The 25163-nt window shown below is 40.6% G+C and overlaps 2 protein-coding genes across 3 annotated transcripts in view; one reads left to right on the plus strand and one right to left on the minus strand.

Annotated features, from left to right (window-relative positions):
• tgds (TDP-glucose 4,6-dehydratase) overlaps window positions 1-25163 on the minus strand; it is a 305863-nt gene that overhangs the window by 185233 nt on the left and 95467 nt on the right. The window lies entirely within an intron of this gene.
• runx1 (RUNX family transcription factor 1) overlaps window positions 10990-25163 on the plus strand; it is a 36730-nt gene continuing 22556 nt past the window's right edge. The window contains exons 1-2 of the mRNA XM_079582046.1: window positions 10990-11116; window positions 11618-11697. Of these exons, the coding sequence (XP_079438172.1) occupies window positions 11646-11697 (52 nt within the window). The 5' untranslated portion in view covers window positions 10990-11116; window positions 11618-11645. The remainder of the gene's footprint in view (window positions 11117-11617; window positions 11698-25163) is intronic.

Below are 25163 nucleotides of genomic sequence, written 5' to 3' on the forward strand. Positions count from 1 at the left end.
ACTGGAAAAAACATTTGTTTGTAGTTGACACATCTGCTTTAGATTTCGCTAGCTGCTACCGCTAATTGCTAAACACACCACACACAGACCAGTTCACCGTCACAGGAGGGAAAAAGAGTGTATGCCTACACCTAGTGCAAAGTAAAAGGTAATTAAGGCGAATGATAAAGTTCTGCAGTCAGTTTTAGCTTTGACATAACTGGACATTAGGAATAAAGTGTGCCTACTTTTAAAATTAGCTCATTTTTTGGTGAGCTAATTATCCAGCTAATACTTCTATAACACAGCCCTCATGTGTTTAAGTGGTTAATATGAGGGGCGTTTGTTTTCCCCGCCAGCTGTTCTTCTCTCATTTTACCTGTAATCACCTGGGCCGGGCGCGTGTGCCTGTAATCACGGCGTTAGCATTAGCGTAGCGGTCGCGTGTTAGCCGCAATTAGCGCTGCGCGTCTTTGAAACGGAGCAGTGAAGAGGCAGCGGGCGCAGGTGCGGGGGAGGGACCAACAGACTGCGGATAAAGACGTGGCGTGTGTCCCATTGTCCCGAGCGCAACGCCGAGGGGCGAGGCGAGGGTTCAATTCCCACCTGTGCACCTGCGGGACGCCCGGGTTTGTCAGAGTTGGGTTTAAACTGGGACAAGGACAGAGGGCAATGTAGAGGTAGATGGATGGATATTTTAAGTCTGCATTATATAGCATAACATTGGTGAACATACGGTAAACAGGAGGTGAAGGGAGAGGAGAGATATTCAGAAAATTGTTGGGGAACAGACTCTGAGACCAGAACAGTCAACCATCAGCTGCATGAGAACTGGACATTTCTAATAAAAATGATTCACTCTGCATTTTCGTTAATTCACAACTTCCACAAATCTCTCTCTCACACAACATGAACAGGTACGATGGCTCAGCACTTTTTGATACCGACCTACCTTTGGATTTAGCATCGCTATTAGCTACTGATGCCTGATAGGAAATGGAGGCAGGCTCCGGAAGTTCCCTGCTATTATGGACTTTCTGTTGAAACTACAGTGGTCCCTCGTTTATCTCAGGATTTACGTTCTAAAAATAACCCCCAATAGATGGATTCCACGAAGTAGTCAGCTTTATTGTTTACAATTATTATACATGTTTGAAGGCTGTAAAACCCCTCAGCACACACTTTATACATGTTTCTCACTAGTTCACAGGTTCTCCCTTATGCCTGGTGTCATTGTGCATTTTTTTTTTGTCTTATAAGATTTTTAGATGTCACATTGCACAACATAAGGATGGTAAAATCATGAGCAGCTCTCGTCTCTGCTATGCCATGGTTTAAAGGAAGAGACAATCGCAGCAACGAACAAAGGTTTATCGTTGCAGTTTCAGGCTTCAGAAGGCGAGTGTTTAGCTGAGGAGAGCGCTACATGCTAGCAATGTTTATTTCCGCGGGATAAAGCAGGGAAAGTTGGAGTCAGACCCGCTCATGCCCGGCCTCCATTGCTTGACTGACTGATGTGTTAACGGGACATTGACAGAGAACATCTCTGCAGCAAGAGGAGGCTCACTGTACAACTAACCAATCAGGATGCAGAACACAATGTGCATATGGTGTTCATACGCTGTAAAAAAGCTGCTAAATTGTACTAAAAATATCCGAGAAACAGGTGAACCGTGTTATTGTGAGGGACCACTGGATTTTCCTTCTCTTCAAGTCATTGTTGAACACAGGCTTGTCTTGCCAATACGTGTTAAATACGTGAATAAAGGAGCCAAATTGCTAGGATGAATGAGCTTCACCACACTCACTTAGTCCATTGCAAATACATATTTGTTGTGTGACTGTGCTAATTGCCAAACACATTTCGTAGCAAATCAAGGCACTATCCAGCCAGCAGAAATAATTCACACATTTTACTTAAAGGGGCTAGATGCAAGTTAGTCATTTTATACTCACTACTGCCACCTCAGGTCTTATGTGTAACTGCAGCTTCTATATTAAGCTCATGCAGGACGGCATTTCGGCCCCCGAATTAACACCTTTGAGTGACAGTGCAGGATTTTAGAGGCAGTTGTGGTGAACAGGTCTGAGCTCATTCTACACATTAGGACATGGCTGGAACATGTAGAGGGAGGAAAATACTTAATTTTAACATTTTTAAACTCTGTATAGTCCCTTTAACTTTAATTCAAGGTGAATTGCAACAAAATGAAAAAGGCCAGGAGGTCAACTTAAGCCATTTCACCCTTAGTCACCAAAGTGTGCCGTTTAGCATTTAGCCCCAACATGCACGTTAGCGGCTCGTATAACTGTTAGCGGGTCGTAACGTGGTTTGGCCTTTCGTCGACTTAACTAAAATCATTATCGTGGTACATAAAATCGGCTTTTAACGCACACGAATACAATAAAACCAGAAGTGTGCCCCAGTTGTTCTAACACGAGGCCGTAAACGCGGCCGTAATGCTGTCAGCGCGAGCCGTAAAGTCCATCGTTACGTCGCACAGAGGTAGGATGTGGTGGATCGTATTGTTGACCGGGGCGGTGACATGTTGGCCCCTCGTAAACGCCCTTGTCTCAGCGGGGGCCCCTCTATCCATGCTCCCCGGGGCCCATTCTGCCGTTACAGGGGGTTAAAAGAGGAAATGTGTCGTTTGTTTAAACAAACACAGGACTTTCACAACAGGAGAGGAACGGGAGTCAGAGGCAACGGACGACAACTCGCTGATAAGTCTGGGATTTCAGTTCAGTTTCTTCCAAGGCAAGGGTAGGCAACGTCAGGCCCTGGGGCCATAATCCGGCCCTCGAGCATAAATCCTCCGGCCCTCAAGTTGATTTGGACAATTATTATTTCCAGAGCGAGAAGTGCTCGGATACATTTACTCAAGTACATGTGATGATGTCACATTGACAACAGAATAAGAGCGATCCGCATTGTGAATAAAGTGGCTTACCGGGCACGTACAAGTGAGATTTTCATTAAGCTAAAAGCACTTTGAAGGATTTGGTCGACTTAAGACAGCACAATTTATGTATAACATAAACAAGAGCAAGTCACCTGAACAAATTCAGGGTTTGTTCCAAAGCAAAGCAGCATTTTGTGTCTTTTGTTGGGATTAATGGATGGAGTAAGTTGGATCAAGAGCTAAAAGACTGTAAAACTTGAATTCAATTTAAAACTCTTCTGAAGAGATCAATTATATAAAAATATATATTGAGAATGGATGCTAAGGATGCAAAAATAATATGACAGTTTTTTCATTTATTTTTTGGGGATGAACTGAAAACAAAAAATGTTTAACTGAATGGATAAGAAGACACTGGCAGCTTTTTCTGTTTTTTTTTGTTTGTTTTGTAAATACACTGGGATAAGCGCAATATACTTTAGCTTCTGCCTATTCCATTTCAGACTATTTGTATACATATTTCCTCTCTTTATCTGTTAAATGTCTGAATAGATTAAATCTGAATCTGTGGCTTGTGTTTCGTGAATCTTATTCTTAAAAAAGCAATAATCTTTTTTATATTTTTATTGCATTTTCTGTGGAAATATTTGCATTTCCCCATGTTTTGTTTCTCATAAATTACATTTATGCTCAGTTACTCGGACTAAACTCAGACATTTGTTGGAAAAACACTGTCAATCTAATTACCTGAAAAGTGACCCTGCAAGTTGTGAAATGTGCCTCTAAACTTGTCCATGTGAAGAATCAGGATATTCCAATAAAAGTTAGGAATGAGTTTGGACACAATTAACATTATAAATTAGTGGCCTCCTCTTTCATTATTTGTAGTAAAAAAAAATCTGGTATAGGGCCTTTACCTGTAAGTACTGTATTTGGGTGACTACTTTTTACTTTTCTCGAGAAAAGTTCTTCCAGGTTACATTACACTTACTTCGGTAAAAAGTTTGGGAACTCCCATTTCTGCTTATTACACACATCAGAGATCAAATATTGCTAAAAATACTTGAGAAATGCTGACAATATCTTAAAAAGATCCCCTCCAAACCCCCTGTGAGGAAAGTAGGGCTTAACTTTGCGCCACAGTTGGGAGGTTTCTGGAATTTTTTGACAAGGAAGAAATTCGTCCCACTTCAAACATATCGGCCTATCCCTGTTTAAGGGATGAGGCGAGCAGAATGTGGGCTAAACCGAGCAACACATATGCAAGTGAAACATCAAAAACACTGGTTAAAAAAGTCTTTGATAGATTGATGAGCACATTAAGTACTTCCTCAGTGGTATCGCAAATGTTTCTCCTCAGAACTTTGCACCACTTTTCGCAGCCCACTCCAAAAAGTTCGGAGTCCCTAAATAATAATTTAAAAACTCCTCTCCGAAAAGACAAGCACAAACAAACAGCTAAACAGCCCTCTCCCCTTTTCGTTTCTCCTCTGCGCCTTTTCAAACGCCGACCACCTGGGACCAATTACAAAGGCTCCGCTCCGATTCACATCCACAGAACGAAATAAACTACGGTACACCCGCTTATTCTCATTACAGGCCAAGGCAAAAGGAGAGGAGAGCGTGGAAAGTATCTGTCACTGGCTAATCATGACATTATAAAAGCTAAATATCTGACTACTGCACTACTTTTAACATCCACTGGAGTGAACATATTTTACATGCTCTCCCCACTTTGGACAGAGAGATAGTTGATCTGCGGTGGAGGAGGTCCTTCCTGTAACAGTCCACTCTCAACACTGTGACTCATCAAACGTCTATGACACATTTGAACACAGTCTGCTCCGCACACAAGTGAGAGCTGACAATGTCTAACTTCACCTGTTCACTCGAAATGAAGCAAAGGGGAGTTGTTTCCGATACGAGGTTTGGAAGTGGAGAATATCACAGACTTTTCCCGACAAAGTAAATGTGATTCACAATAACAGAAAATTAGACAGGAGCTGTGGATTTACAAGGCAAAAGGCAACACAGGCGTCAAAACCTTTGCTCTCTGCACCTGATTTATTTTGTTTACAAATGATTCAGGGGATTTTCAAATAAGCTGAATGCCCATCTCGGGTCACCCGTTGCATTATGGGTAGTGGAAATTCTTTTGGCTACCAAACAATATTGATAATTAGCGTAAATCGCCGAAGAAAGCTCTGATTTAGACAGTTTTAACCGCTGGAAAGTTGGTGATATAAAAAATGTTTGTCGTCACTGTGGAGCTGTTACAATATTAGCTTAAAGTAATTTTTTGCAACTAGGGCTGCGAACGGAGAAATACAGAAACAGAAACAGAAACAGAAACAGAAAGAACTGAACGGCCGTTCAAATGTAGAGATGCTTCAAAAGTGACCACCAGTCCTTGTTGACATAGTTGGAATAACTATGTGAGAAAAGCATTTCTGACCTTCGAAGGCGACTGATGATAGTCCAGGATCTGAAACTGTGGCCTCATTTCGCCGACATTCACAACATTTGAATGAGAAATAAAAACAACATAGAATCCCTTTTTTATTTTGTCAATAAGGAGGTGGACAGTAAACAAAATCTTTGTTTTATTCGTGACCAGAGAGATCGACATACACATGTAGGCTATTACTTTTCCCTCACTTTCAAGATATTGACAACATAAATATTTGCAAGAAATGTCACTTGAGACTGTACACCTTGCCCTTAGGCTACAAAGGTTCTGCGGATGGGTCACGTTTTTATCCCCTCTCCAAAGAATATTCAGTCTCCTTTCCTCCTTCCACATAAGCACTGATGATTTAGTTTTATACAAACACTTTCGGCTGACAGCTGCGTTAAGTTTGGAACAAAAAGCTCTTTACTGGTCAGCGTTACTCATCACTGACACCTGCTCAGACTATTCCAGTGAGCGGACGAGGTATGATGTCATCACTGCGGGACAAAACCAGGCTACCGGAGACCAGCCGGCAGCCGTCGTGCATGGATGAATCTCGTTAAAGGCCACATTTTTTTTGTAGTGGAATGAAATTTGTTGTTTGTCTTTTGCAATGGTGAGAAAAGGCCATTGTGCACACGGTTTATCTAATTATAAAGCGTCTTTATCTGTCATGAACAGGCTCTTGTTTTCTTTAGCAGGACAGTGCAGTTCCGCTTTGCTGCTTGAAAGTTGTAAACCGTGCTTTTACACTTACAGTGGAACAATTCGGAAAGTTAGGAATGAGTTTGGACCAAAACTGACAATTAAACTTTGCTCCTTCATTAACCTCTCAACCCCCGCCTGAACCGAGCACATTTTCTCCAGGTCGGCTTTACCCAAATCTAAAAGCTTCTCAACTGAAGAGCAACAGTGTAACGTCTCTCTAAGAAATCTAAGACCTACAAAAGTGATCGTAACTTTTTTCTCATGTTTTTGTCTCTTTTTTGTCTCTTTTTTCTGCTTTTTGTTGCTTTTTTCGTTGCTTTTTGCCCGATTTTTTGCCATCGTTTTTTTGCTGCATTTTCCTCCTTGTTTTCGTCGCTATTATGTTTTTTTTCAAGAAGATATTCTAAAATCTAAAAAATGTTCTCCAGTTCGGCTTTACCCAAATCTAAAAGCTTCTCAATTGGAGAGCAACAGTATAACCTCGTTGTGTGGTTTTTTCACTTTTTTGCCATGTTTTTTGTTGCTTTTTTCGTGCTTGGTTTCTTAACCCAGCACATTTTCTCCAGTTCGTCTCTACCCAAATCTAAAAGCTTCACAACAACAAAAAAGTGACAAAAATGGAACAAAACAGTGACAAAAAAAAAGCGATGAAAAAAAAACTGAAAAGCGACGATCCCTTCAGTTCAGTCTTTTATTTTATTGACATTTATTTAACCAGGATAGTCCCACTGAGATTAAGAATCTCTTTTTCAGGGGAGTCCTGGCCCCAGAGGGGAATCTATTGTACATGTTGTTAGTGGTAGGGGAAACCGGAGTACCCGGAGGAAACCTATGCAGACACGGGGAGAACATGCAAACTCCACACAGAAAGGCCCCGTCCAGGTAGGAATCGAACCCGGGACCTTCTTGCTGTGAGGCTTTCACTGGTCTATAGCCTGTGAGCTCCAGTCCAGAAGCTTTTAGATTTGGGTAGAGCTGAACTGGAGAGTGGTAGTTATATGTTATATGTAATTATCCAAAAGCTGCCACGAAAAGTTTGAATATTTATTTAATTCAACAAGACATGGATATCTCTCCATAGAGGAAGTTAGCATCATGTTATATGCAACTTTTCCCTTTGTGATTTTCATCGGATTTAAAATGTGTCGCCTTGTGTACTGTGTCTCTCTGCCCCCTTCTCAGCTCCCACGACTCCAGAGCTGGAGTCCTCGTCTGGGCCGTCCCACGTGTGTGTCCCTCCAGCTGCTTAAATACAACCGTCCTGTCCCCATACCAAACTCTTTCAAGTCTGCGACAAACAAAACAACCGTCTCCAAAAGCAGAGGCTGGACTGGAAATGGTCCCAAAGCAGCGAGGAGAGAATTACCCATCAGCCACTGCAGCGAGGCTAGACTCTGAGTCAGTACAGTGTGTGTGAACAGGAGAGTGATGCAAGTCTGTTGGCAAATATTAAGCCTGTAATGTGGGAAAGGCTTCAACTACCACTGCCACTTCTGCTACTACTATTACCCCTCCTTATCCTTCTCCTTGTACTACATCTGCCACTTTTACATCTCCTTAAGCTACTTTTAAAAGAAGTATCAAAAAATATCAGTGGTTATTTGCAATGTAATGTAAGAAACCAGAGAATATTGGTCTCAGTGTACAAGCTATAACTCTTTTTCCATTTGTCTTCTCCTCTTAGAACAAATACTTAAAGGGTTTGTATGTGAAGGCTCTCAGTCGCCTAGATTATCCATGATAGAAAGTATTTTTTCAAACAATGCAGTCCAGAAAAGCAAAGAGAAAAGAAGCCATAAACCACCTATATAACGTACCTAGGGAGGTGTTTTGTTTCATATGTTCATGCTCAGTCTGTCTCCCTCTTCTGCACTCAAAACATCAGCTCACACTCAACTACACGTCATACGGATAAGCCACAAATTCTATTGATATCAACTTGTTTATGCTGATTGATATTAACCATTTGAAACAATCTCTTTTTCCCTGCTGTAGTAGCGTTGCATCTTTTGCGGACTATTTGACTACATTTCAACATCTGAAATAAATTCCGGACTATTGAGGGTTCCTGAACATAAGCCGCACCAACTAAATTCAGAAAGAAAATGAAAAAGTGTATATATAGGCCCAACTTGTCTATAAGCACCCCCCTCCCCACGCCGCAGTCTGGTAGCTCAAGTTGAAAAGGCCGTCAGCGGTGACTGTATAGGACAGGGCTTTAAGGTTTTGTTGGGATTGTGTACATCTAACATTCTGTACAATCCCCGCTCCCCGTTTTATCGTCTGACTTTTGACCTTTGTCCTCTGTGAAGCTGCAGCTGGAGGTCGTGTTGTGTCTGAGGGGGGTCACATGGTCCGGACACTTCCCACCGAAATGTCCCGAGACTGTCCCAGCATCAAACTGTCTCATCCTGCGTGTATATACTGTAGTATGTAAAGCAGCGCTGCGGAACATTCCAGGTAATAATGTCATGAAGAGTATAAAGTACAAGTTTGAGGTACTCTTACTTTACTTGAGTATCTTTCCTGATGACAGCAGGTATGTGTACTTTCTACTCCACTACATTTTTGGCCATGGTTAGTCCTGGTTTAGATCTGGTTCAACCCATGTTTAGTCCCGGTTTAGCCCAGGTTTAGATCAGTTTTACAACTAGTTTTAGGCTTGGTTAATCCCTGGTTTAGCCCTGGTTAAGTTCTGGTTTAGTCCTGGTTAAACCCTGGCTTAGTCCTAGTTTAGTTCTGGTTTAGTATTGGTTAAGCCCTGGTTTAGCCCAGTTTTAGTCCAGCTTTAGAACTAGTTTAGTACCGGTTAAACCCTGGTTTATTCTTGGTTAAATCCTGGTTTAGTCCTGGTTTAGTCCTGGTTAAATCCAGCTTTAGACTTGGTTTGAAAACAATACTTTAAAAAAAAATGTTGTCAAATACTTTTAACTTACCAAGTGGATAGTTTTTTATTTTTACTTAAGTAGAATTTGAATCTGATACTTTTACTTTTGTAAATATGTTGCTCTTGTATCTGTACTTTTACTCAAGTAAGAATATTAGTACTTCCACCACTAAAAGCAAATGTGCAGAAAGTTTGCTGATACTTTATTCCAGGTGGAAGTGAAATAGTAGTATGACTTAGAAGGAAAACTGTAAAATATTTCTTATTGTTGCAATATTTAAAAGTAAAAATAGATCAGTTTCATTCTGATTCAATGCTGTGTTTCGGTTAGTCCGTTTATTCCATCAGCCAGTTTCACAGTGATGAGGCAAAGTTTCAAGCAGGATGCCCTTCCTATCGCAACCCACCACATTACCTTGAAAGCAGCAGCAGGGATTAGTCTTTGTTGGTTCCTGTTGTGCGTACCTCAGATTAGGTTGCGTTGGTGGGGGCGTGCCGAGCATCTGTCCCGTTTCGAGATGAAGTCACTGCAGCGGTCTGTGGGCGGGGCTCGGCGTGTGTCTGTCCAGGTGCGCGGGTCCAGCGGGCGGAGTCAGCGGGCTCAGGTAACACCAGGGGGCGTGGCTGCGTTCTAAACCGGTGAAAAGACAAGTTGCTGCTTCAAACGGCAGGTGCGAGGTCAAATCACAGGGGAGACATGGGGAGTTTAACTTAGCAAAGCATAAAACAGGTTTGTTAAGAAGCTGAGTGGGATTTTACTTTGCATTTTCAAGATGTCAGACAATGTGGTGGGTTTAACTGGGGCTCAGATTTGAAAACTGTCCTAGATATTGGAATGTTTTACAAAACCCTTACAACACATTACGCTCCAAGACCAAAACAAGGCTAAAATGGAACAAACTTTTGCACCTTTTAACTAGCCATGCATTTCTGTTTTAGGTTACAGCCTAAAGGCCCCATTTGAAAGCTAAGACCTACAAAACTGATCTAAACGGATCTTATTCCTTGCTTTGTTGTCCCTTTTTTGACAGTTTTTTGCGTTTTCATTGTCCATTTCGTCACTCCTTTATCACTTTTTTGTCGCTTTGTTGCATTTTTTATACTTTTTTCACCTAGATTGAGAAAATGTGCTCGGTTTAGGTGGGTGTTAAGCTCTTACCTCCCACTTTAACCATTTTCTCATGTTCGTTTTTTGATCACGTTGCTGCTGTGTGTAGATCACATTTTTTAAGCGTTTTTTGTCTTGGTTTTGCCTCTTTTTATCTCTTTTTCTGTTGTGTTTTTGTGAGGTTTTTGTCTTTTTTTCATGGCTTTTATGTTGCTTTGTCATCACTCTTAGTCGCCCTAGTCCGAACAATCCTTCTCAATTGAAAAGTTCCACTGACTGCACCGTATGTCGTGAAATTTTCTCATAAACTCCTCCTTGATGACTCGAGATGCTAGGGAGGCATGATAGAAGCTCCCTCGGTTTGAAAAACTGGGTAAAGGAGGAAATGGTTCCTTCAAACAATGCAATAATATCGTTGAATCCTCCCAGAAAGTGTGTCCGCCCAGACCACACTATACTATAGTCACCTGCCCTGAGCCTCACCCTTTGATACAGCCCTCTCTCTGGTCAGTGGTCTAACCGTCTTCCCCTTCATGGGCTTGTTCCCTTCACCTCCGTCGCAGCGTCTAACCCCGGCTGAACAAAACCACAACCGCACGCTCTCTCATCCCTCTGCAAACAACTGGCCACAGCCGCTCAAAGCAACGCGCCCGCTCAGAGAAAAGAAACCACGACTCAACTTCCTACTGCAAACTGTCAGAGAGGCAGGTGCTGCAGCTCGAGTTCGCCGGCGCAAAGAGCAAAGAAGTTGAAGAAGTAGTAGTGAGTGTACTTCCAATGATAGGGAGGGACTGGTAGACATTTGGACAACTCGGAGAAGGATTTGAAGCTGCAAGAATGGACGGAATTGCAAAGTTTTAAAATCGTTTCTTCAACATTTTGGCAATAACTTTTTGAAGATTGAAGAGGAGTGACCGTGGCAGACGAAAGAAGCAATTTGGGCAACTAGGACTGAACGTTTTTAATACAAGTTTGCAAAAAAGGAGACACTTGGATACCAGAGAGAATAAAAGGATGGACTTTGCCAAAGAACTCTTGGAACAATAAGTTTGAAGAGGAATCTCATCAATATCTTAAAGGTGAGCATGCATTTACATCACTCTACATACATTTGCCTCCACAAGAATCTAATACATTGATAGTAAAAGGTTTGATGCTCTAATTTCAATAGTTTAGCCCCTGTTTTGCACTGGTTTAGCCCTCGGTAAAACCTGATATAGATCTGGTTTAGGACTAAATGAGACCAGGACTTTTATGGTGATTATAGTTTCAGTTTGCACGCTTTAGTCCCGAAACAGACTGTCATGGTTTTGAGGACAGTCCCTTCAGTCCTGGTTGTGTCTTGGTTCAGCTCTTGGCCCTGATTTGTTGTGGTTAATTGAAAGCGAAACTAAAGTCTAAATTTCCGTTTGAAAAAAAGAGCAAATTCCCGTCTTGTCGATGCTCAAGAAGCAGAAACTGAATTCAATGAAAAGCTAATGCGACTCATGCATGTGGTTTGTGGTTATTTAGAGATTGCCGACACTTCCTAGAAACTATTTCGTGAAATTCTTGACAACATGTTGTGTCATTTTTCTCAGGTTTCAACAGTTGTGGTTGCAGGATCTCATGGCGTCAAACAGCATATTTGAGTCGATGGCGTCGTTCGAATTTCGAAAAGGTGAGCGCTGCTTTTCCTGTTTATGACCTATATTCTTCGCTGCGGTTTTGCTTGCTAATTTGTTTAAAAAGTGGCTGCAACCATGTCTGCATTGAACAACCTATCAAACTTATCCCATGAAGTGCTATTTAAGAATGAATAAGTGCAAACTATGGTCAGTATAAAGATTGCAATTAGTGCTTGTCATACATATCAGCCGTGCATAGTGGAAACTGCCATTAAAAATCCCCAAAAATCGACATCAGCCTTAGAAAAACTTATATTAAAAGGGATATTTCAGGATTTTTGACATAGGGCCTCATTTCCTAGTTATCCAGAGTGTTGTTGATTTCTGGAGATGTTTTAATTTTTTTTAATTCATGCAATCCTTATATTTGAAGAGTTTAGTGGTGCTAGGCTAATGCTAGGCTAGCGCATGTCTATGGTAACTAGTAGCCTGCATTAAAAACCTCTTCAAAATCATGGGCTCGTCCTCCAAACGTTGCCATATCTGATTTGTAGAAAGCTCCTTTGTCAATTCCATGTGTAGTAATGCTGGCCGCAGGTAAACAAACTACTATTCACCTTATTCCGGAGGCTCTCGTGGGCGCCGCCATGAATTGTGCCCGCCCCTTTTCTCCTATGTGTTAACATGGGACTGGAGAAGTCCACATAAAATCAGTCACTACACGAAAACAAAGCCGTTTTTCGGCCGCACAGAGAAACGCTGCAGTGTTGACATGTTGGTGCAAATGAACATTGGACATTTTACACAAGTCAGTCGACTAAACATCAGATTTGAGCGGAGAATATTTTCCCTCGTTCTCCGTTAAAATGAACGGGCTTCGCACTCGACTGGAAGTGTCTGGACAACGAGGTGCCGAGACAACGCAAAAAGTGGCAAAAGTGGGCGGGGCGGAATAAGGTGAATAGATCAGGTAACGGAGCAGATCACTCCGCCGCTGCATAGCTACAACCAGGAAGCTGATGCTGCTCAAATATAACTCATTTTAAATGCAAAATGGCTATATTTCAAACCTTATTCAGTCGACACAGACATTTATATGGGTAGTCTGGTGTTATAAGTGATTTGCCTCAGGTGCACTGGGCTTGCTGTTTTTAATGCAGGCTACGAGTTACCATAGACATGCGCTAGCCTAGCACTAGCCTAGCACCACAAAACTCTTCAAATATAAGGACTGCATTAATTAAAATTATATATCTCCAGAAATCAATAACACTCTAACTAGGAAATGACGCCCTCTGTCAAAATTCCTGAACTATCCCTTTAAGTCTAAAGTTGAGTTGTTCTGTGGTTCTTTATCTACTTTTCTATTGTTTTTAGTTAATTCGTTTGTTGGGTAACCCATTCAAGTATTCCGGACAAACCCGCTAATTTGTTTAATATAACATAGCATAGAGGGAAACTAACTGGACAGAAAAGTAATAGCTGCGGCGCCATCCCCGGCCTTGTGCGTAGCTTCTTGTGCGCATTCATTCTCGCTAATTGTTGTGGTTATAAGCCACAAACCTATAGCCTAACCGCTATAACCGATTACAGCCCAACTGCACTTTTCAATGGGAGTCTGGTTATGGCATGAGCAGAAAGGTTCTACAGGCTTCTCGTACTCTTTCAGCAAAATATGGATCATTTTGGATATACTGTATGTACACTAAAATGTTTCAGATTGGTGATGGCTTTACCGCGAATACCTTGAGTCATTCAGACATTTTTCAGACATGTTTTCAGATTGATTAAAGGAGTAAAAGGAGGATTTGGTGGATTCTTTCTCACTGCATCAGAGCCAGCTGTGAAACGGTCTCACAAACTCCTCCAGCTCAGCTCAGGAATGAACCGTGACTTTGCTCTTTTTCATTATATACGTAATTTACTCTTCGACCATGATGCGAGATACTGCAGGTGAATAGGGAAACTTTTTAAATGTAGAGATATCAATTTAAAACTTTTGTTGTCGGTTTCTGACATGAATATGAGAAAGAAAAGTATTGGAAGTTGTCTGTCATTTGAGCCAGGTTTAAATTTATGGTTTTATTTTGTTGATGTATTAGACCATTACAGTTACAAAGACTTTTTCAGAGGGGATTTTCCATATCTTGTTCAGCTTTAAAATAAGCTGTTTATTAGTGGAAACATTTGTGAACATTTAACTTCTTAAAGCCCGCCTGAACCAAGCACATTTTCTCCAGTTCGACTTTACCCAAGATGAAAAAGCAACAAAAATGTGACAAAAACATTGTCTCTCGCTTCTATTTGAAAGGTTCTGCTCTTCACTTCCTATTGGCCAATTCACTGTACAAAAACTGAACCAATCCGATGCTTGTTTATCTCCCTCATGCAAATCTTTGTATTGACATGTGCTTCAGGTCAAGTGCGCACAAATGCTATCGCAGTCACTCCGTCTGATGAACCCGTCTGGGCTCAGGTTATCTGGAACAGAATGGGCTTCGGTTAAAGGCATGGGCCAAACTGATACTGCACCGGCTTGAGGACATGCCAAACACAAACAATGATAGATGTCTATGGTACATAAAGTGCTGGTTCATCTTTGCAAGTCGGTAACACTACTATCTATTAAACAGAATTAGCGTCAACTCTTATTTGAAGCAGCTTAGCGAGCTCTTCAAATCCAGGATTCTCCTCACAGCAAATTATTTCTCGCACAAGTTTAGTGTTGATCCAATGATGACAGTCGTTTATATGCAGCACATACAGAAGGCATTTCCTCTGAAACAACCCCAGTAGATTTTTGAATAAACATTTCTAAAGAAAGACATTACATCTTTGTGTCTGTAATTAGTTTCGATTTGCACATTAGACATTTCAGTGTTGACATTAAGACTGCAACTAACAATTACCTTGGTAATCGATTAATCGATAGATTATTTTATGATACATCGCTTGACTGTGAAAAGTGTATGAAAATTGTATTTTTTATACTTTTTACCACATGAAGGTAAAGTGGCGCCACTTGAGGACATGATGAGGGAGTACAGTTAAAGTAAATGTTTGTAAGAGGCTCTTAGTGCCAATTCTGCTTTCTGACTGGGTGAGACACAGACAGATATGAAATGTACAATGTACAAAACATTACATATCCTAACTTTAAAAACCAAACATTACATTTTTGTTTAATTTTTGCTTTTTGAGTTTGTGTTTACCAGAAAATTATGAATGATTTTACTATTTAAAACAGTTATTTAACGATTTCAATAATTGACTAGTTGTTTCAGCCCTAGTTGATATAGCCTTTTTTCAAAACTAGTTTCATAAGATTACTTTGAGGAGTTTATATTACAGGCTCATTGCAGTGATGTGGCTTCATAATAATCAATCTTTCTTGATGCAAAAAAAGTTATAGAAAGAATAAAGGTGCAACTTTTTATGTGGTAAAAAAAACCTTCATATTTGTGCGTATTTGACCTTGTAGTGACCCAGTGGCTGTATAAGGGGTCTGTATGGCGGCTTTACTTTCGATCACAGTGGTCTCTACAACGATACAGGATCAATTGTTTTGAAGGTTTTCTGATGATAGGGTCCGTCAGCAGTGAAAACCTTCCAAACAGTTGATCCTGGAGCGTTTTAGAGACCACTGAGATGGAAAGTAAAGCCGACATTCTGCCCACTCATACAGCGGCTGAGTCACTAAAAGGTCAAATACGCACAAATATGAATGTTTTTTTTACCACATAAAAAGTTACATAATGCACCTTTATTCTACTGTACTATCTTACCATGACTTTTAACCTCCATATTTTCAAAAACCACAAGTGCGTTTTCATTTGAATGATTTAAAGCAGTACTTAAGCAGTAAGTAACTTGTTTACCTTTACTTGTGTACCTTAATAACCTTTTTGTAGTCCCTCTGGGGGTAATACAAGTGTTAATGGAATGATTGGGGGGTCTTTCATCTCCCTCTTGTGCTTCCGGCCAGAAAACGACAATTGCAACTTTCCTGCACCGGGTTGGAGTCGCCAATACACACTAAAGGAATCATAAAGAAGAAGCTAAGAGGCTAACGGGCAAATCTAACTGTGGGCTAGCACTCCTTAAACAGTATTTACAGCCAAGTTTGAGTGAAAACAATGATCTCTATTGTGTAATTGGATGAACAATATCCCTCTGTCCTTTTGTCTTTTCTATCAGTGCAGTATTTTCTCTCATGGACAATTAATGAGCAAAAAACGTAACATGCTACAACACCTGCAGTGGCGTTTATGGCCTCTAGGGGCATGACTTACTTAGTTCCGCTTTAAACACATTTTTTGACACATTCATCACAGTAAATTCAAATGTTTGAGGTCTCCGTCCAAACTTTAAGTGTTATTGCGCACCGTTTGAATCAGTGTAACCAAGCTTCAGCAGGGCTTCCTTTCTCTGTGTGTATTTAATCATACTCCGCATCTCTGATTGGCTAATCCACATGTCAGTATCGCCTACTAGAACTCAGGATGAGGCCAAGGTCTGCGATTCTTTGTTAAGAAATGTGAAAGAGTCGGCTGCTTCCCTCCGAGTGGACAAGCGAAACATTGTGCACAAAAGTCCGTTGCATCACATCCATTCTGCGAGGCTGCCACTGGACCAATTAGCAACATCGAAATTTACGTCTTTGTTTTGTTGTTTTTGGGAAAGGCCAAAGGTCACCTCTCTTCACTCTCCCAGTCCATATATCTTTGAGTGTTTACGCCCTGCCATCCCAATCACCACTTTCTTAACATCGGGCGCCTTGTTTTTCTCCCGTCTGTCATTGGTCCGTTGGATTTACGCCGCGTCCCGCCCCCGCTCCGTCTCGCGGCTCGTTCGGGACGTTGTCGATGTGGATTTTGCGGGGGGTTATCTGAAGTTTGCACCTGCAGTTTTAGCTTTAGCCTGTTGTTATCAGGGCCTGGGCACACTGTTGTGAAAGGAAGCAGTGCTGAAGCTGATTCAAATGGGACGCAATAACACTTAAAAGTTTGGACGTAGGCCTCAAAAATGTGAATTTACCGTAATAAATGTGTCAAAATGTGCTTAAATCATAGAGGAGAAAACACGCACTTGTGGTTTTGGAAAGAAATGGAGCTTAAAATTCACAGGTAGCACAGACTTTAGGGACAATAGCATATTAGCGCAGTAGCATTAAGGCTTGGCTTCAATAGGAACAGAGTCAGTGTCTTTTATTCTTATAGAAGAAACTACGATAATTTTGAAGACTACATTTCACAGACTGCAATTGGGTTCTTATATAAGCTGTATGAAAGTCATTTTATGGAACTGGCTGTGTTGGCATTAGGTAAGTTTGTTTGGTGCAGGGGATGATTTTCTTCATCATCAAAAGCCCAAGGCCTTGACAGTTGTCAGCCAAAGTAAACCATCACTTTCTACAAATGCCAATGTTCATCATCTACTAAAACATTTGATATATTTGACAGTATTTTTCACATTTTTAGAGCACTTTGACAAGAATTTGATCCCCTAAAAATCATCTTGGAGACCATAGGTTCTATGAAAGAGGGCCGGTTTTATTCCAGGCCTGTATCAACACTGAAAGGTTTGGGGGGAGAAATATAATGTGCAAATTAAAACTCATTTCATACCCAAAATATTGTTTTCTTGCTAGATGTTTTTCATGATTAGCACCTAAAGCCACACTGCAGATCATTTCAGGTTAGATCTTGTAACTGCTGTAAAACTCCAAACATACAGTAAGACTGCCGTGTCAAAAATACTCCTAACACTGCAAAAAGTCATCTTGAAATAAGTGACATTTTCTTGAAACAAGTTGGCTTAATTCACCCTTGATTTGAGTGGCTCATTTCAAGAAATCTGTCCATGGGGCAAGATATTTACACTTAAAGGGACTAGACAGAGTTTAAAAATGTTAAAAGGATGTATTTTCTACCCCCTTCTTGCTCCAGCAATGTTCTAATAAATGTGGGTAGAAATGTGTAGAATGAGCCCAGCCCTTTTCACCACAACTGCAGCTAATATCCTGCACTGAAACACCAACAATTTCCATCGTCATGCACAAGCTCAATATAGAGACTGCAGTTACATGCAAGACCTGAGGTGGCAGTAGCGAGTATAAAAATGACAACTTCCATCTAATCCCTTTAAATTAAAGTAAAAGCAACAATTCACTTATTTCAAGATTAATTCTTGCAGTGTACTCGGCTATGCTTATGCAATAGGTTTTCAAAGTAAAGCATTTATGGTCAAAGCAGAGAGGGCAGCATCGCCATGGAGACGAGGTCTGAGGAGAGGCGGCTCACACACTGACACAGATGTTTTTTCATACCAATAAATGCTTGAATATTTACATATGGTTTGGCTAAAATATCACACAGTATGGCTTTCAAAAAAAAAAAAACATATAGGTTTAGGATGGATGTTATGTGCAGATTTAGCATCGCACTTGATCATACTAAAGTTAAAATCAGCATGGCCTCTGCAAAATCGCTGGCTTAACCTCTTACCCCCTGTCTTAAGCACACTCTCCAGACTGGCTTCACCCAAATCTAAAAGCTGCTTGAACAAAGTGTCAAAAAAGCGACCAAAAAGAGGATGAAAATGTGACAAAAGAGCAACAAAAAGACAATGGCGGGGGCATGAGAGTCCATAGCACTAATCATTTGTTATTGTTGGTAGTCACGCGTAATCAAATAGGAAGCCATTTGACACTCAACATATTGTATTTCTTTTTGCATGTAAACCATGTAATACAAGCCACAGAAATAACACACTCAATGTTTTGTCCATGTTTAAAATTTGCATATGGGTCCAGAATTCATGCGCCTTTTTGCTTAGGGAAATTTGCTGAAGGATGATGTTTTTGGCCAGTGTCATCGTACATCAATGTATTGGAAAAAGACTTTTACAAATAGATGTTGTCTGCACTGCCATTTCGTGATTTCAGAACTGTCGGTAAGCCGCATTTGCTGAAGCCACAGACCAACGTTTAGAAAAAATAACCACAAAAAAAGGCAGAGAGAGAGAAAAGAGGAGAGTGAGATTCTGGTGAAGAGGTTGCAGGGTTTCTGTGTGTGTCAAACGGAAATCGTTATTTTCGCTGCAGAGGCCGGCGCACAGGAAGGAAGGAGTGGAGCAAACGACAAGCGCCAACAAGTGACAAGTGACAAGCAGAAGTGTGAAGTGCGGGGCTAAAGACCCAGTTTAGACTCACTTTACAGAACTGTTTGCTATGGGTTTTATGTAACAGGAGACAAATCTTATGTGGAATTAGAGAAGTTTGCTTTTTTTTTACTTGAAAGTCAACAATCTTTCCATCTTTGTATTTGTGGCTCAGCATGAAAGCGTTGGCCTTAAACTATGCCAATATGAGAATTTGTACAAAAGAAAATCACACAATCTAAAAGCTTCTCGACTGGAGATCTTAAAGCCTATAGGCCAAGGTAGCGCCTCATATGAAAGCTAAGACCTGCAAAACTCATCTACGCTTTTCCTTGTTTTTGTTATCAGGTTTTAGCTGCTTTTGTTGTGCTTTTCTTTGTCACATGTTCATTGCTTTTTTGTCTTGTTTAAGCAACATTTTCATCACGTTTCATTGATTTTTTTCATTGCTGTTTTTGCCACATTTATGACATTTTTTCCTGCTTTTGTGTCTCATTTTTGTCACGTATTCACTGCTTTTTTTGCCGTGTTTTTGTGATGTTTTCATTGCTTTTAAGTAGCGTTTTGGCTACATTTAGGCTTTATCAGTGTGATCTTTTTAAATAAGTGTATTTCGGCTTTTTTTTTCGGCTGTTATTCTGCAAAATCTGCGACATGAGGCCACAGTTTTAGACCCTGGACTACGTTGTAGCTTATCAATAGGCCATAGGTTGGCACTTAGACATAAAATTGTATTTGCACAGCCAAAAATAGAGTACCAGCACTTCTTTTGGGCCACTTAAAGGGGCTAGATGAAAGATAGCCATTTTATACTCACTACTGCCACCTCAGGTCATATGTGTAACTGCAGCTTCTATATTAAGCTTGTGCATGACGGCACTTCAGACCCGAATAAACACCTTTTTGAGTTAGGACATTGTTGGGGGAGGAAAATACTTAATTTTAACATTTTTAAACTCAATATAGTCCCTTTAAAGCAGTGGTTCTCAACCTGGGGGTCGGGACCCCCAAGGGGGTCGCGAGACAAATTTGGGGGGTCGCCAGATCATGTAGATAAAATATACCTACTTTTTTTTAGTATATATTGTAATATTTTAATGTGGCATGTGTGTGCTATTTTACCAGAGTGCCATTATGTGTTCATAATTTGATTAATTTTATTTTAGCCATTTGGTTTTGTCTTTGTTTTTTAAGAATTATGTAGATTAATGTTCCGATTTCTCACAGTGTGACCCGGGCGGGGGGTCACGAACCCCTTTAACTGTTATATTGGGGGTTGCGGCTCCAAAAGGTTGAGAACCACTGCTTTAAAGCACCGCCTTAGTTCAAGCACAAGCTATAGCTAATTTGGCCTTGTAGTGCGGCAAAGTTGAAACTTCTTGGCATCTAGACCAAAGCGATTTGACAAAACTTTAAAGATCGAGACTCCACTTAAAAAATCCAGACGTTCATCTTCAAAAGTTTCCCACCCGAACACCCACTTACGCCGTTCTCCCTTCGCTAACTTCCTGATGCTAACCTCTCCCGAAGCGCGCGAACTCCGCCAACCTCCGCCTCCAAACCGCGTACAGCGAAGTGCCATTTCCCGGTCGATAGAACCCGCGACTTCTCGATGTTTCGCCTTAATGTCGTCAGCGTGCGCGGCCGCCATCTTGGTCCCCCTAGCCCTGCGGTTAACACTGGATTCATGCAAAAAGCCTCTCCCGCCTTCTTCGCCGCGCATTTGTCGCCATACTGCGGTCAGCGCCCGAATGCAGATGCCATTAGCGGTCCCGTTCGTTGCCGCTCTGCTGCGAACTCCGCCCGGCGACTCGTCCTGCTGATTTATTCATCGGCTCGTTTGGGACTTTTTGTGGTTCTTTCGTAAGCAGACGATTGGGTGATATATTTTCCACTCTGATGAAGATTGGATGTGTAAATTTCCTTGGTTAGTTAGCATGCGAACACTTTCAGCGCAGCGCCAGGACCGGGGACACAGCCCGAGGGTATGGGAGCGTTAGATAAAGTTGATTGGACATCTCCATTGACATTAATTGATTTACGCACCACTCTGTAATAACACTGTTGGCTTTCCAATCGTGCATGGTCCATTCTTCCTTATTGCAGCTATCAAACTATATAGATGTACACGAGATATAGATTTACTGTTAGTTAGTTCAAGGTTTAGTCTGTTTTCAGTAAAGAAACAAGTGACCTATTTATGATCAACTTTCAGTTTGCAAAAAATTTAAAAATCTTTACAACTTACTGTCGCTGTTTTCGCTTAAACAAAACTGAAAATTAGAACTGTCACGATAATTACTATGTCGACTTATCATTCAATAAATGACTAATGCATTTTTGGACTCAGTATTTATCGTCTGTTCATTTATTTGCACTTTTATTCACATTTTCCAAAGTAATACTATATTGTTTACCCTGTGTAGGTTGAATTTCATTGTATTTCAAGGAATATTGTACAACTTAGTACTTTTAAAATAAGGCTTTACTTTAATATGTATTAAGCTTTAGGGTTAGTTTCTGTGGCTTTAAAGGGTCTTCAATAATATTGTTTATCACTATATTTTTGTGGCTCAAAATCCTTTGTGACAGGCCAACTGAAAATACCGTATTAAACTAAATCTTACCTGGCTAAAAAAATGTTTTATGACACTTTGTTCCCAATGGAAGCCATACAATCTTAAAAAAATAAAAATAAAATTGTATCATAAGAGTTAATAAGTGCTTCTAATTCGGGATTTGTGCTGCTTACACTTTGTATAGCGATGGCAACACTGATTCTGTCTTGAAGTGTGTATTTTACATTATAATTATTGGTAAATTTGTAAAATGTCTTACTATAGAATATGCTTTGCTCGTCAAACCCAATTACAGACAGCCTGATCTTCATCCACCTGAATGTAACTGTTCTGATCTTGCTGTAGTTGGTCAATTCTACGTTCAGCAACACGACCAGAACATCCTGAATGCCAGGATTCATGAGGCTCACATTGTGAAAGAGTGGTTCAGGGAGCTTTGACCGACACAGAGTCCAAATCTTAGGAAGGAATAGTTCACCATTTTTCCATACTGAGACATGTTCTTACCTGAGCTTAGACGAGTTGATACATACTGTACCTGTCTGGTCTTTGTGCCCATGGAAGGGCTTGGTCGCTTCTAACTTCACCCCGTTTGGATCTATAGGAATATGCTGGTAGAGGCAAAATGCTAACAACATCTTTTTGCATGACTGAGGGCACGCACAGACAGGTACGCATCAACTCGTCTAAGCTCAGGTAAGAACATGTCTCAGTATGGAAAAACGGTGAACTATTCCTTTAACCCCACAGAGATGGGATGTGCTGAAGACGGCTTTACACAGTGGTCACACTCTCCCATCACCATTAATGCAGTGCTGCGATCACAGCTAAAAGCGTCCAACAAACTTTTAGAGTCTGACCTTTTATTTGTGGTGACTCTTTGATTGGTACTGTCGCTTTTTCCTCCTCATATTAAAAAGTAAAGTAGCTACAGTAACATGGACACTCTTTGGGTTAAGTTAAGTGTATTTCTCAACAATCTCAAAATGGACCCTCAAGTTCATGGGTAAAGAAGCAATTTAATCTTGTTGATATTACATGTTTTTACTTAGATTGTAAAAGCAATAGTATGTTCAGTATCTTCACTGTGCGATTTTTGTCAAACCCGCTCCATTTGTTGATCTACTCTTTCCAATCATCCTCAAACGAACTCCTAATGCCGCCCCCCAAAAAAAACCTGGATCCGTGGTGCGTTTGAATAATTCACCTGGGCAGCGCTGAGCGAGCATTGATTTTCTGACAGCGGGGCTTCTCTCCATCACGCGCACGGTCAAAGTTAGTTAAAGGCGGATTCTTTGAGCGAAAAGCGAGGATGGGACGGAGGCAGGAGGGACGGACGGAGAGAGGGGGGGGAGGGGGGGAGGAGGGGAGGGGAAACTGGCCCGAGGCAGCGTTTAGTGCAGTTTGAATGGATAAGTGGATCTAACCAAGCGGAAACACAAGACTTCAACATTTAGCTTAACACAGAGACAGAAACAGGACAAGGCCTTGGAAATGTAAAGCAAGAAAGTCTATTAATTGATCAAACAGAAGCTGAAAGACCCAAAACACACACTTCAAAACTGTTTCACTGACTTATAGATGTAGGTATTGCATAATTTACAAAGCAAACTATTATATTGGGATAAAATTAAGTGTAATGTTAAACCAATGGAGAGTTTATAATGTAACATGCAGCTCGGCCATAACTTTGGCTTTCAGGAAGTGTTTGTTTTTGGCTGGCATATCAGTATGACGCACAACAGAGGTTATTTATCCCTCTTCGTGTAGAAGCATAGGCAGACTTGAATGTCCAGACCAGTGTGAGCTGAAAGCGTCAAAACAACCAGGAAAACGCAATAAAAGGGCGAAAAAACACAATAAACAAGCGACAAAAACACGATTAATAAGGTATGAAAAAGCCACATAAAGAGACACAAAAGAGCGTCAAAAACGTGCCAGAAAAGCAACAAAAACACATTGAAAAAGGAACAAAAAATGAGGCAAAATGTGATGAAAACACACAAAAAAAACTTGCTTCAAAAATTTCAAAAACAGTTTTGTAGGTCTTAGCTTTCAAATGATGCGTTACACTGGCCTACAGGCTGTACCATTTTAGATTTGGGTAAAGCTGAACAGGAGAAAATGTGCTGAGTTAAGGCGGGGGTTGAGAGGTTAAAGTAGTACATTAGCAAATACATTTATTTTTCTTTTCAAAATCAATATTTTTCAATGAACTTGTTTTATAGTAACCTAGTAGCCCACCAGGGGGGCCCGGACCACACTTGGGAACCACTGCTTTAAATATTGCTGTGCTACACTATCAAAGGTCTTGTCTTGACCTAACACACTGCAAAAAGTAATTAACTAGATCAGTATAAACATCTCAATTTGAGCACAATAATTCAAATTTTAGTTGTTTTGACTAGTTAAGAAGTTCTTGGGCATTTGTCCTGGATTATTTCACTTGTTCTGAGATGTTTCTGACTCGTTTCGATACATTTCGTCGTTATTTCAGGTCATTTTCTATGCCAATGGGGTAAGAAAATTGGTCTCATCTCATTGGCAATTTTACTTTCTTATTTCAAGCGATTTACCCTAGAACTGGTCTGAAATGTCCTCAAACAAGCAAAGCAAACTTGGTCCGATCTGGAAAAGTGTCTAAATGAGTGAAAACCGCTCAAAACAAGATACATTTCCTCAATTCAAGTCATTTAAGCCAATGCTTGATATTTACTTTTTGTAGTGCATAACTCTAATCCGCTCTAATTGTCTAAAATTTTGAATCTTTTGTTTCAAATAATGCCTGACAATGTTAATGCTTCTGGATATAAATGTATTTAATGACAGGTTAGTTGGATCTCTGGACCAAAAAGTCTCATTAAAATCATATAATCCCAGAGCTAAATGCGCCTCAGTCTGTCTTCAGTCCCTCCTGGGTTTGACTCGTGGACACCTGGCCGAAGCCCCGTCTCCGCAGACGTATATTGAAGCGGATGTTGTCGATGGCGCGCGGCGGAGGGGAGTTAGCGATTGCCTGTAGTTAGCGACGAGCGCTAGCTGCTCTATTATTCATGAGGCCTATTGTGCGGATGCAGTTAACTGCCGCTTCAAAGTAATTAATTGATTTTCTGACATATCAGTTAGCAGCAGCGGCAGCGGCAGACAGGGCGGAGGGAGAGGGGGTAAGGGCACGCCAAATACGGAACATTTAGGGATGAAATTAAGAGAAAATGCTCTTTTATAGCTATACTAAGAAGAAGAAGAAGAAGATGAAGAAGAAGAAGAAGAAGAAGAAGTAGAAGAAGAAGTAGAAGAAGAAGAAGAAGAAGAAGAAGAAGAAGAAGAAGAAGAAGAAGAAGAAGAAGAAGAAGAAGAAGAAGAAGAAGAAGAAGAAGAAGAAGAAGAAGAAGAAGAAGAAGAAGAAGAAGAAGAAGAAGAAGAAGAAGATCTTTTTCAATTTAGTTTATGGACAATCTCATACAAATTTGACCAAGAATCAGCAAAAAAAAGCAGAAAAACAGTCATTACATTGCTAGTTTGGTTAATTTGAGTCAAAACAGAGTTTATACAGGCAGCAGCAGGTCAAATGTAATGCTTTTTTCATGGCATTTTAATGCCCAAATGCAATCATTTTAGTGCTCCAAATCTGTACATATTTATTGTGACATTACATCAAACAGAGGACTATGGGAAAATGTCAGTATTCACAAGCAAATTGAACAAAATGGGAAACTTTTAGCAAAAAAATGTGCACATTTTCAGCCAAACCTGCAACTTTCTTGAGCAATATCACAATT

Source organism: Gobius niger (assembly GCF_951799975.1).
Source record: "Gobius niger genome assembly, chromosome: 23".
NCBI classification, from domain to species: domain Eukaryota; kingdom Metazoa; phylum Chordata; class Actinopteri; order Gobiiformes; family Gobiidae; genus Gobius; species Gobius niger.